The sequence below is a fragment of the Crocuta crocuta genome, unplaced genomic scaffold (genome assembly GCF_008692635.1).
Source record: "Crocuta crocuta isolate KB4526 unplaced genomic scaffold, BGI_CrCroc_1.0 scaffold179, whole genome shotgun sequence".
In the NCBI taxonomy this organism is placed as follows: Eukaryota; Metazoa; Chordata; class Mammalia; order Carnivora; family Hyaenidae; genus Crocuta; species Crocuta crocuta.
Genome location: NW_027551568.1, coordinates 11,505,466 through 11,517,911, shown reverse-complemented (window position 1 = coordinate 11,517,911; position 12,446 = coordinate 11,505,466). Strand labels below are relative to the sequence as shown.

Here is a 12,446-nt window from a genome sequence, read left to right as displayed (position 1 = left end):
CAAGCAGGTGCTTGACACATAAGAAATGTGACTTGGCTTTAAACACTGTTCAAAGGGGCGCCTGGGTGGCTCAATTGGTTGAGCATTCCAACTCTTGATTTCAGATCAGGTCATGATCCCAGAGTTGTGGGATCAAGCCCCATATTGGGCTCCACCCTGAGCATGGAGCCTGCTTAGGATTCTTCCTCTCTCAGGGGGCTCAGTTAAGCGACCAGCTCTTGATTTCAGCTCAGGTCACCATCTCATGGTTTGTGAGTTTGAGACCCACATCAGATTCCCCACTGCAGGCACAGAACCCACTTGGGATTCTTTGTTTCTTTTTCTTGTCTCTCTCTCTCTCTCTCTCTGACTCTCTCTCAAAAATAAATAAATAAACTTTTAAAAAGGATCCTTTCTCTCTCTCCCTCTGCCCTTCTCCCACTCATGCTCGCTCTCAAATTTAAAAATTAAAATTAAAAAACAATAAAAAATAAAAGTTGTTCACAATAGCACTGTCCCAAAACATATCAAAGAAGGAGAAAATAAATAGGAACTTTTCTCAGAAACAGCAATTAAGCAAACATACAATAACAACAAACTATACAGTGCCTGTGTATTATTATAGAGCACTTGGTAGTGTTAGTGAAGATAGTGGTATTTCATTTCAGCATGGCAACGACCCAATGGGGTGGGTATCATTCTTATTCCCATTTGACAATTGAGGAATCTGAAGGTCAGAACAGTTTAAAGAATATGTCCAAGTTTAAATGGTCTTCTTACTTCAAATTCCAGGCTATCCCTTCACCTCTATCATACCAGAGTTTACCTGAATATCCTTACACATGAGGCTTTCGGCTCTACTACTTACTAGCCCGTTGACCTTGGATGGGTCATTTAACCTCTGAATCTTCGTGTCCTCACCTGAACATGGGGATTTGCACCTTCCCACAGCACCTACTGTGAGGATTACATGGGGAGACGCAGTCACAGCACCTGACCCAGGACTTGTCATAAATAGGCACTTAACAAATGTGAGTTTCACTTGCCCCAGCTCCTCAGATGTCTACACTCAATTCCAGAGAATTATAAGTAGTACAGGCTTACTTCTTCCCCTTTTCCTCTCCTTCAGTTCTTTCTTTCTTCCTTTCTTTCCCATTTTCCTTAGTTCACTTGCAAAGAAGCCACTTATAAAAAAAAAATAAGTATGTACCAAGGCAGCTTACAGTGAAGTCAGAAATAGATAGCAGTGGAGGAGGTATGAGTCATTCCTAGCTTGGATTCTGGATTTGGAGTCAGACAATTTGGGATAAACTCCCAGATCTGCCACTTACTATGTATGTTTAGTAGACCAGCTTATTTACCTGAACTTCTGTTTTGTTATCTATAAAATGAGTATGATACTTATGTACCTGCTCCATAGGATTCTTCTGGGGATGAAAGCCTTTAACCCACATGAAGATGCCAGTACCTGGTGCACAGTAAGTGGTCTGTAAGTTTGCTTATGCAGACTCTTTCAGGGATCTGAGATAGACCAATGCCTGGATCAGAGGATAGAACCACGCTGGAGGTTCCTGGCGGCCAAAGCCAAAACATGGAAGAGAGCAAGGATTCGTCAACTAGAGCCTATGGGCCCTCTATGAATGCCCTAAAATCATATGTGAAAATATTCTGATATGTGCTTTGGTACATTTTTTCTCAAGAAAGAATTCTAAACTTTTGTTCCTAAACGAGTCTGTGATCCAAAGAGAAATAAAACCAACCACTGACTGGATGGATGACCTCTTCAGTTCTTTGGTCTCCAAAATTCTAAAATTTCGTTTTTGGTACTTACCCTTTTGGACACAGTGCTCCAGAATACAGAAACAGAGTTGTTGCTACAGTCTTTCCTCCAGTCTGGACAAGATTGATAGTTTATTTCTAAAAGACATAGTTTATACAAAATAATTAAAGTAGGAAAGAAAGGGTATAATTAAAGTCCATTCTTCCCAGGTTGTTCAGTCACTGTGGAGCCATTTTCCAACAGCATCGCTGCCAAGATGGAAGTCGGACAATGGACTCCTCTCGACCCAATTTAACTAAATGCCCCCTGAATCCCTTCCAAGTCCTCACCTTACCCTCCAAATCCCAGACAGGAACACAATGACCAGCTTTGAGTCATCATTCTGGGAAATTGCAGCTGAACTTCATCCGACAGAGACAAGCCCTCGTCCAGGAAAAACTGGCGCTAACACTGGGGCCTCAGAGGCCACTCTTTGCCAACTACCCCTCTGCTTTTTGCCAGGTCCCCTGCTGACAGCTTTCCTCCCCATTTTGATTCAGTCTCCACATTCCCAGGCTCAGAGAGCCCCCGAGTCCATCTACACTCACTCTCCCCCATCGAGATTGGCTCAGGAGTTTGGGAGATATAGCAGATACGGAACACGAGCACATTGTTTTCTGTGGTACTTCTCCCAGACGTATCTGCCTAATGCACCAGCATTTAAAAAAAATTTGGGGGGGCGGGTACCTTGGTGGCTCAGTCAGTTAAGCATCTGACTTCGGCTCAGGTCATGATCTCACGGTTTGTGGGCTCCAGCCCTTCATCGGGCTCTGTGCTGACAGCTCAGAGCCTAGAGCCTGGAGCCTGCTTCAGATTCCGTCTCCCTCTCTCTCTCTCCTCCTCCCCCACTCATGCTCTGTTTCTCTCTGTCTCAATAAATAAACATTAAAAAATTATTTTTAAATTTTTGGAGGTATAATTGACAAATAATATTGTAAGATACTTATAAATTTTTTTTAACGTTTATTCATTTTTGAGAGACAGAGTGTGAGTGGGGGAGGAGCAGAGAGAGAGGGAGACACAGAATCCAAAGCAGGCTCTAGGCTCTGAGCTGTCAGCACAGAGCCTGACCGGGGCGCAAACTCACAAACCATGAGATCATGACCTGAGCTGAAGTTGGATGCCTAACAAACTGAGCCACCCAAGCACTTCCCAAAATTATAAGATATTTAAAGTGTACAATGTGAGGATTTAATATACACAGAGACACTGTGTAAAGATTCCCCTATGTGGAGATAAGGTAACACATTCATCACCTCCTGTGTTTACCTTTGTGTGTGAGAGAACGTTTAACTTCTACTCTCTCAGCAAATTTCAATTAGATGATACATTGTTAGCAACTCCGGTTCTCCATGCTGTGCATTAGAACTTAAGACCTTATTCTTCTAATAACTGAAAGTCTGTGCCCTTTTACCAACCTCTCCCTCATCCCCCACCCCCTCCCAGCCCCTGGCAACCACTTTTCTCTCTGTTTCTAGGAGTTTGCCTTTTTTAGATTCCACATATAAATGATACCATGCAGCACTTGTCACATGTCTGGCTTATTTCCCTTTGCACAAGGCCCTGAGATTTCTTTGTGTTGTTGCAAATGACAAGATTTTCTTCTTTAAAAAGAGAATGAGTAATATTCCATTTTGTGTGTATATGTGTATAGGTGTGTTCCTACTTTTTTTTTTTTTAATCCATTGCCCTTGATGACACAAACATTAATTGAGACTTGGATCCTGAGGATAAAGAGATGAATCTGATAGAAGCCCTGCTTTCAGAGACTATGGGATCTAATATAATCAAGTAATCAGGGAAAGATCAACTTGGTTTGGAGGTGACATGCAGCACTGTTTGGGAAGGCTGATGTTGCACTAGGCTTTGAAGGATGAATAGGAGTCTTCAGATAGATAAGACAGAAGGGTGGTCCGGGCAGTGAGGACACATGCCAAGGCACAACAGGTTTAAATTAGCACCACAAGAATGGAAGGGATGAGGAGGGGAATGATAGATGATAAGGCATAAGAAAGAAAGAGCCCAGACCATGCTAAGGAATTTAGACTTTATCCTAGACGCAAAATTTAGGTTTTAGGTAAAAGATAGAAATAATCCCACTATGGTGGCCAGATGGAGGCCAACCTAGAGAAGTAAGGAGTGAGCTGTAAGAATCTTACCACAGTCCCACCGAGCAAGCAGGGTGCCTTTGTGTGGCGGACTCAGGCAGTGAAATGGTGATAGAAAAGGTAAATAGACTATGTTGGCGATTGATTGGATATGGGACAGGAGGGCAGAGTATGAGGTATGGGAATGAGGGCAGAATCTGCAGATATCTTACTTCAATTCTGAATTATCAAGCAGGTAGGGCAGATGCATGACAAGAGACCCTGGAACTTTCTTCTGTCCCAAAAGTCAGGCGTGTTTCCTCTGTGGTTATGTGTACAGCTGACCCTAGAGAAGCAGCGTCTTTCTACTTCCTCCTTGTGATGAGTTGAATTTTGTCCCCTCAAAAGATACGTTAAAGTCTTAACCCTCAGTACCTGGGAACGTGACCTTACTTGGAAAAAGCGTCTTTACTGCTCTAATCAGTTAAGATGAGGTCATTAGTGTGGGTGGGTCCTAGGCCAATAGGAGTCCTATCCTTTTTTTAACATGTTAATTTCTTTTTGAGACAGAGACAGAGTGCAAGTGAGGGAGGGGCAGAGAGAGCGACACACACAGAACCCGAAGCAGGCTCTGGGCTCTGAGCTGTCAGCACAGAGCCTGACGTGAGGCTCAGGCTCGGGAACCTCGAGATCATGACCTGAGCCAAAGTCGACAAGAAGGGGCAGTATATGTGTGGGGGGGCCTGTTTTTTAAAAACCATCAAAAAACAATAAAAATAAGAATAAAACAATATAAACGGGGCATCTGGGTGACTCACTCGGTTAAGCATCTGATTTCCACTGTCATGATCTTGTGGTCCCATCTGTGAGTACAAGCCCTGCATTGGACTCTGTGCTGACAGCTCAGAGCCTGGAGCCTGCTTCAGATTCTGTGTCTCCCTCACTCTCTGCCCCTCCCTCATTTAAAAATAAACAACCATTTAAAAAAGAATAAAACAATATAAAGTAAAAATATCCGCAGTATAAATAAAAAGAGAACGAAAAACAAAAAGAGGTGAAAACGGGCTCAATAGAGTTTTCTGAGTAGAAAGCACCTTCCCACAGTGAGGTGTTCTAGGTCTTTCTGATAAGGCAACTTCTGAAAAATGACAGCAGAGCCACATGCTGGCCTGAGACGCAGAGGAGCCCATCGATCTGTTGCCGTGGCCATTCCGTGGAACAAAGGCTGTGGCCTGGCTACCCCTCAGGCGTCAGCCTGCTCTGGCACTTTTTAGTCCTAAATAACGCCCTCATAGAAAACAAAGCACCTCCAAGTTCAGAGGCAGGCTACCCTTGCTCTCAGAATGCGGGGAATCAGGGAGCAGAGATAGCCCCAAACTCTCAAGTCAGTTTTTTCCAGAACACTGAGTTGAGCTACAGAATGCTGTTTTATGGGAGCTTGAATTGTCATTAAGTGTGTAGATGGCATCAGGGTAGGTACCTGTCCGTCCTTCTTCCACAATGATCCTCCAGGCCCCCTAGCAGAGCCCTGGGCTCCCTCGCCCTGCCCTCACTGGCTAATCCCAAACAGCCCAGACCCTCACCGGAAGAGCCTGAGTCTCCACACCATGTGAGGCCGTCCATCATGTAACCCAGCAGTGTGTTCTCCAGCGTGAACAGCCCCTGCTGGACCCAGGTGTATTCATGCACCAGATCCCTTGTTTTGCTCCAAAGGAGTGTCTACGGAAGAAACACACAACCTATGATTGAGAGCAATTCAGTAAGTAAAAAACAAAAACACAAGAAAAACAAAAACAAAATCCACATCTTTTTAAATGAAAGAAAAATAGAAAATATAGGAGCACATGTACCCCAATGTTCATAGCAGCACTCTCCACAATAGCTAAAACATGAAAGAGNAACGAAAATAAGGAAGTAAAACCCACAGAGTAAAAGTGAGTGTTGCTGAGTGCATCACTGTGTTCTGTGTGTGAGATTGAGAACACAGATGGCGGGTGCGTATGTGCACATGTGTATGTGTGTATGTGTGTTTTCTAAGTCACAGTATAAAATGCATTATTATTTTTAGTGGCAGTAAAAAAAAGTCTGAAAGCCGACTGATCAGAATCTTATGATAAACACAGAACCGGAGCACATCTGGAGGAGACATTAGGAAATTCCTGAAGTCATCTGCAGAACAATGTGTCCACATGCTATTTCCTGGGAAAAGTGCTCTTTGGTTCTTAAAGGGCTCCAGAATCCCATTTCCTTCCCCAAATCTCTTCTGTTCCCACAAAGAAAAAGGAAGGAAAGAAAAGAATACAGTGAACTTTTTTCAAGGTCCCTTATAAAGGTCACATTTCAGAACAATCTTCAGCTTGTGGATATATTCCTTCTTTTTTTTTAAGTTTATTTATTTATTTTTGGAGGGGGTGAGGGGCAGAGGGAGGAAGAGAGACAGGGAGAGAGAATCCCAAGCAGACTCTGCACTGTCAGCCCAAAACCCAACTCTGGGCTTCATCTCATGAATTGTGCAATCATGACCTGAGCTGAAATCAAGAGTCCAAGGTTTACCTACTGGGCCACCCAGGTGCCCCTCTACTCTTTTCTGATAGGAAGCAGTGGAGGGTGTGGTTTGAAGCGTGGGCCCCAGAGGCACGCTGCCCTGTGAAACTAGCATCACTACTTACAGATGTCTGAGCCTAGGTAGCGACAGCATCACTAAGCCTCACTTTCCCCATCTGTAAAATGGTACGATAATGACTGTAAGGAACCTGAGGACTTGAGATGAAATGAGACAATTGCAAATAAAGTGCTTAGTCCTGTGTCTGCAGCTGACTTATGGATCATTGGGGGTGATTTACCAAGCAGCTCTTCTGCAAAGGCCCCTGTTGGTGCACCTGGCCAGAGCTCTGGAATAACTCTTAGCTCTCTACAGATGTGAGTGGCTGTAGTATGTGCCTGGCTCAGAGGCTACACAAAGATGATTTGGGGTACACTGACTTTTCACCTTAAATGTTGACTTGAAGAAAGCTGTATGCCCTTCCACAACTCTTCCAGTACAAGCAACGTATAAACCCTAGGCCTCTCTGGCTCCAAATCTCAGTTGACTAACATTTCAACTGGTCACTTTCAAGGCCATCAATCATGAGCAGTCACTGACCACCCAACCTCACCGCGCCTCAGTTTTCTCACTGGTAAAATGGGGGTGCTGATTCTTGATTATTCTGCAGCGTGGCTGTGAATTATCATCGTCATCATCAGAGGTCAGGGGAGAGTTCTGCAATTATATAAAGTTGGGTCATTTTTGTTTGGATTGGGTTGGGTTTCCTATAGGTTCATTTTGCCTGAATTTTGGCCATGTCACCTTCCTCCTTCCCTGTCCCCGGGTCTCTTTTACCTTCCTTCCTCAGATGTCCTAAACCCTGATGATATCCAGGTCCCGCAAAATCTCCAGACTCCATCTTGGTGAACCACACATACACCCTAACCTCCAGATCTTCCTCCTCCCTCGTCCTGGTCAAAATTTGGTCCTGTAACCTCTTCCTTTTTATCCTGTTGGCTTTTATCCTGTTTTGTTTTGTTTTGTTTATTTATTTTGAGATAGTAAGTACACGTGAACAGGTAAGAAGCAGAGAGAGAAGAAGAGAGAGAATCTCAAGCTGACAGCACAGAGCCTGATGTGGGGCTCAGTCTCATGAACTGTGAGATTATGACGTGAGCTGAAATCAAGAGTTGGATGTTTAACCAACTGAGCCACCAGCCCCCTTTATCCTCAGTTTTATTTTATTTTATTTTATTTTTAATTTTTTAATTTATTTGTGTGTGAGAGAGAGAGACAGTGTGAGCAGGGGAAGGTCAGAGAGAGAGAGGGAGATACAGAATCTGAATCATTTTTTAAAAAAATTTTTTAATGTTTTTTTTACATTTATTTGTGAGAGAGAGAGTATCCTCAGTTTCAAAAATCAATAACTCAGAGTGCATGGGTGGCTCACTCAATTAAGCATCTGACTTTGGCTCATGATCTCATGGTTCATGAGTCTGGGCCCCACATCACGCTTTTTGCTGTCAGTACAGAGCCCACTTCAGATCCTCCCTCCCTCTCTCTCTGCACCCCTCCCCACACTGGTTCTCTAAATAAATAAGTAGATAAACAAGTAAATAAACTTAAAAAAAATCAGTAACTCAGGGCACTCACTTTCAAATGTCCCTTCTCTGTAAAGAGAGCTTTACACTCTAATAATTTTTCACCTGCTTCTCAAAAAAAAAAAAAATCAGTAACTGAATCCCGTTACCTTGTCACAAGGTACAGTTTGATTTGTCAGCTCCATTAGTGGCTGATAGTCCTGTTCCGTACTGTTGCAAGGGTCCTTAGAAAGAAACGCTTTTGTGAATGCCTTCCCTATCTTTGGGCAGTCTTTAAGTCTGCGAGATAAAACATGGAAAATAAAATAAAACATGAAAGGTTAGATTTTGAACACAATTACACAGGAAGATGTCATTTACAAAGCATGGACTGTGTGATCGGTAATCACACACATCTGTACAGCATTTTTTAAGAGATGAGCATTATCCTCTCCACCCTGCAAGGTCCTTGCCCCTCCTGGAGCTGCTTTTCTGGTTAAAGAGACAGACAGTAATGAAATGAGCAAATAAGTTAACAAAATAAGTACAGTTTATTCTAAATATTCATAAAATCAATGAGGAGGGACGACAGCAGAATACAATGACCAGGTTAGGGAGGCTGATCAGCAGAGGTGTACCTAACACTTCATTTAAGCTGAGAATGAATGATGAGAAGGAGAACATTCCAGACAGAGGCTACTACAAATACAAAGGCCCTGAGGCGCATAGCATAGCTGCCATGGAAAAGAATAAGGGGAAGAGTGGTAAGAAACCAGGTCAGAAAAATAATCAGGTGGTAGATTACTTGGGTCTTTTGGACCAAAGAAATGATTTCAAATTTTACTCTAATTACTGGGAAGCCATTGGATGGNAGCCATCACTGGAATTTTCTGAGCTGGCCCCAGAGAATGACAGAAGTCTCTGAAATAGAATTCCCACACCACGTCCCCTTCCAGACAGCCGTCAGCAACGAGGAGGCAGGTGGACACGGAAGAGCAGAGGGAGAGGTGAGGGCACAGAGGAGGCTGGAGAAGACAGCAGCTGGGCTTCCTTGCACTTGTGTTAACAGGTGCACAGAAACCCATCATGTCCTCCGGACAAAGAGGTGGGTCTCCCCTGGGAGCGCTCAGATATCATGATCGGGATAAACCCCAGGCTTTGCAGTGGGGGATCCTAACTACAACACCAACTCAGGCAACTAGACCCAGGGGGGGATTAAGACAAGACCCCTAGTTTTCTCTTCCCTTCTGAGCTTCCTTTTCACTGCCCTCCAGACGGCTTTTTGCCGCCCCAGCTCAGACCAACTTCCTCCAGATAAGTCAAGGAATCCAAGAATGTTTGCATGACACAGAAGCCACCCTGCCCATGAAACAGGAAATGTGTGAAAACCCCTTTGTTCAGGGCAAGGTGAAAAACCCTCGAGCCAAGCTGCCTGTCTGAACTCTGGCTCTGCCTGTTATGCTGTGTGCCCTTGAGAAAGTCACTCAGCCTCTCTCTGCCTCTGTTTCCCCATCTGTAAAGTATCTACCTAATGCAGATGTCTGGGCTTAAATAAAGCAGACGGTAAATCTTTTCAGAACACTGCCCAGAAAAGAATAAGGGCTCACTTAACATCAGCAATAATATTTCCTGTCTTGCTTTTCATGCCCCTTGCTCAGACCTTCCTGGTTGTGAGCAGCCATCTGTAGCCAATAGAGGCAAGTATGGCCCATAACTCCTGGGCCAATTTAGGAATGGGGCTCATCCTCACAGGTCCCTGAAGGGCACAGAGAACTAGTATGCCCAGTGCCTAGGGTGGTGAGAACACCCAGCTAGCTACTAGGGGTCAGATCTAGGGTATAAACCCAAGCCAGAGGGTAACAATACTGACTATTCCTTGATGTCTCCTTGATCTTCCACCGTTAGTAATAATCAGCCTATACAATGTAATGGCTTTGATATGCAATAGCCACAGGACAGAATTCCAGATTGGTCATCCAGTAGCTGGGTGGGCTGAAGTGATAATTAATAATAATAATAATAAGTAATAGTAGTAGTAATATAAGCAATAACAACAAAAGGTAGCATTTATTGGGGGTTTAATAAATATTTCACCTATATATCTCATTTAATCTCATACTATTTCTATGAGCAAATGTATCAGGATTTGATTTGACTTAACAAGACCTAAAATTACAGAGACTTAAGAGAGAATTTTACTTTTTGCTCATATCAGAATCTCAAGACCAGTATCTGGGATTTCTATGACATTGCGCATGTCAGAGACCCATCTGCTCAGTCCAAAATGGCTACTTCAGTTCCAGCCATCATGACTACATTCCAGCCAACAGGCAAGACAAGGGAAAAAGGAAAATGAAGAGAAAAAAGGAAGAGGAGAGAAAAACAGCATCAGCGGTGAACACACGGACTGCCTCTTAAGGACAGGTACTTAGAAAATGTTCTTTCTATTTGCTCTCATTGCATTTGCTGAGATGTTGCCACAGGCCACACCTACCTGCAAAGGGAGGTGAGAAACACAGTCTGTAACCTTGGTGGCCATTGTACATCTAAAATCACTATTTTGATTCTAGAGAAGAAAGGACCTCTGTTACAGGGAGATATTACCATTGTCCTGTTTTACTGATGAGGACATTTGAAGGCTGTGAGGTTAAGGAACCATCCAAGGTTGCAGGATTAGTGAGTGGGAAAGTCAGGACAGATCCCAAGTCTGTGTGAGCCTGAAGGATGGGCTCCTACCATACTACTACAGCATCTCCTTGTAAGGCAGGCTAACAAAGCTCTCCAGCCTCAGATTCCTCATCTGTGAAAGGGAGGTATATCACTTCACTCATGGGAGGTTTGAGAGGATTCGATGAGCTAACACACGACATGTGCAGGCTTCGAGGAGGGTTCATTGAGCCCCAATCCGCACAGGACATTTCAACTGCATCGTGGCTTGCCTTCCAAAGCCATGCAGGAAACCATGATCCACCTGGCTTTCTCCATATGCTATACATTTAAAAGAAAACAGGATATTGCATTATGTATTTCAATGTCAATCAAAATTTATGGGGCACCATCGTGGCAAGTTTAGAGAAAAGGTGTTTGGTGGCTGTGTCACTTCAGGGATCAGCTTTACTTCCATTAATTTAATGCAGTGACCTTCTCAAAAATGTCCTGTTCCGGATCCCAACTCCCTTGTAAAATTCTTCTACCAGCATCTGCAGGACTTGAGGCAGACAAAGGCTGGAGGAGGAGAGATATCTCCCTGAGATGAAGAGCAAGAGAATTTTCCACTACAAAAAAATCTGGCAGGAAAGAGGAATGAGTGTGCACCGAGTACCCTCTGTATACCAGATGTTTTAGTGAACATATTCTTATGTAATCACCAAAGACTCGATAGAGCCTCCTAGAGGACTCACAAACCTCCAGAATTATTTTTATGTTGCTTAAGTATGTAGACCCAGTTCAGGAAACATTACCTTCTGGGCTCAAGAATCCCCAGGTTAATAAATTTAACAGAGCTCCTGGTCTAGAAGGAGCAGAGTTCTAGAACATTAGAGCTGAAACAGACCTGGGAAGGGTTTATGATTGAACTGCCTTCCCTTTCTCTGTCTCAGAGATCATAGCCTCCCTGTGCCGACACGTGAGAGATAATGAGGAGGGGCAATCAGAAGTCTGGGGTCAGGCTTTATGAAGCTACTTTTTTTTCATGTGTATTTCTTTATTTTGATAGAGAGGGCACAAGCAGGGGGAGGAGCAGAGAGAGAAGAGAGAGAATCCCAAGCAGGGTCCAAGGTCAGCATGGATCCCAATGTGGGGCTTCATCTCATGACCTTGAGATAACAACCTGCACTGAAATCAATAGTCGAATGCCTATGTGACTGAGTCACCCAGTAGCCCCTGAAGCTTCTTTTTATCCGTAAACTCAGAAGTAAACGTTTCACCCTGGATGTGCAAGTCACCATTTTTATTGGCACTAAAACATATAGAATTAAAAAGGCATTACGATAGTATTGTACAGAGATGTCTGCAGTACTCATTTATATATGTCAATGCAGAAAGGAGCCTCAAGTTCATTAGTGTGGCTTCTTTGCAAGAATCCCCTGTCTTCATTTTTCTCCCTGTGAGTAGAGCACAGTTCCATTAGATCAAATAATAGCCAAGCCAAGCTGCTTTGAGTAAATTAACCAGTTAAAAGAAACAGATGGCTTCAGGAATTCCTATGTCCAACAGAGATGGAGGTAGGCCTCTCACTGAAGCAGCAGCATGGGGTGGGGGTCACCTGGGTGGCTCAGTCAGTTGAGCAACTGACTTTGACTGAGGTCATGATCTCACTGCTTGTGGGTTTGAGCCCCGCATCAGGCTCTGTGCTCACAGCTTGAAGCCTGGAGCCCGCTTCAGATTCTGTCTGTCTCTGTGCCTGGCTCCTGCTCACATTCTGGCCATTTCTCTCTCTCTCTCTCTCTCTCTCTCTC

At 43.8% G+C, this 12,446-nt stretch overlaps 1 protein-coding gene across 1 annotated transcript in view; it reads right to left on the bottom strand.

Annotated features, from left to right (window-relative positions):
- CD38 (CD38 molecule) overlaps positions 1-12,446 on the bottom strand; it is a 49,553-nt gene that overhangs the window by 7,389 nt on the left and 29,718 nt on the right. The window contains exons 2-4 of the mRNA XM_077750441.1: positions 8,160-8,289; positions 5,469-5,604; positions 1,811-1,896 (exon numbers count right to left, since the gene is read on the bottom strand). Coding sequence (XP_077606567.1) covers positions 1,811-1,896; positions 5,469-5,604; positions 8,160-8,289 — 352 coding nt within the window. The remainder of the gene's footprint in view (positions 1-1,810; positions 1,897-5,468; positions 5,605-8,159; positions 8,290-12,446) is intronic.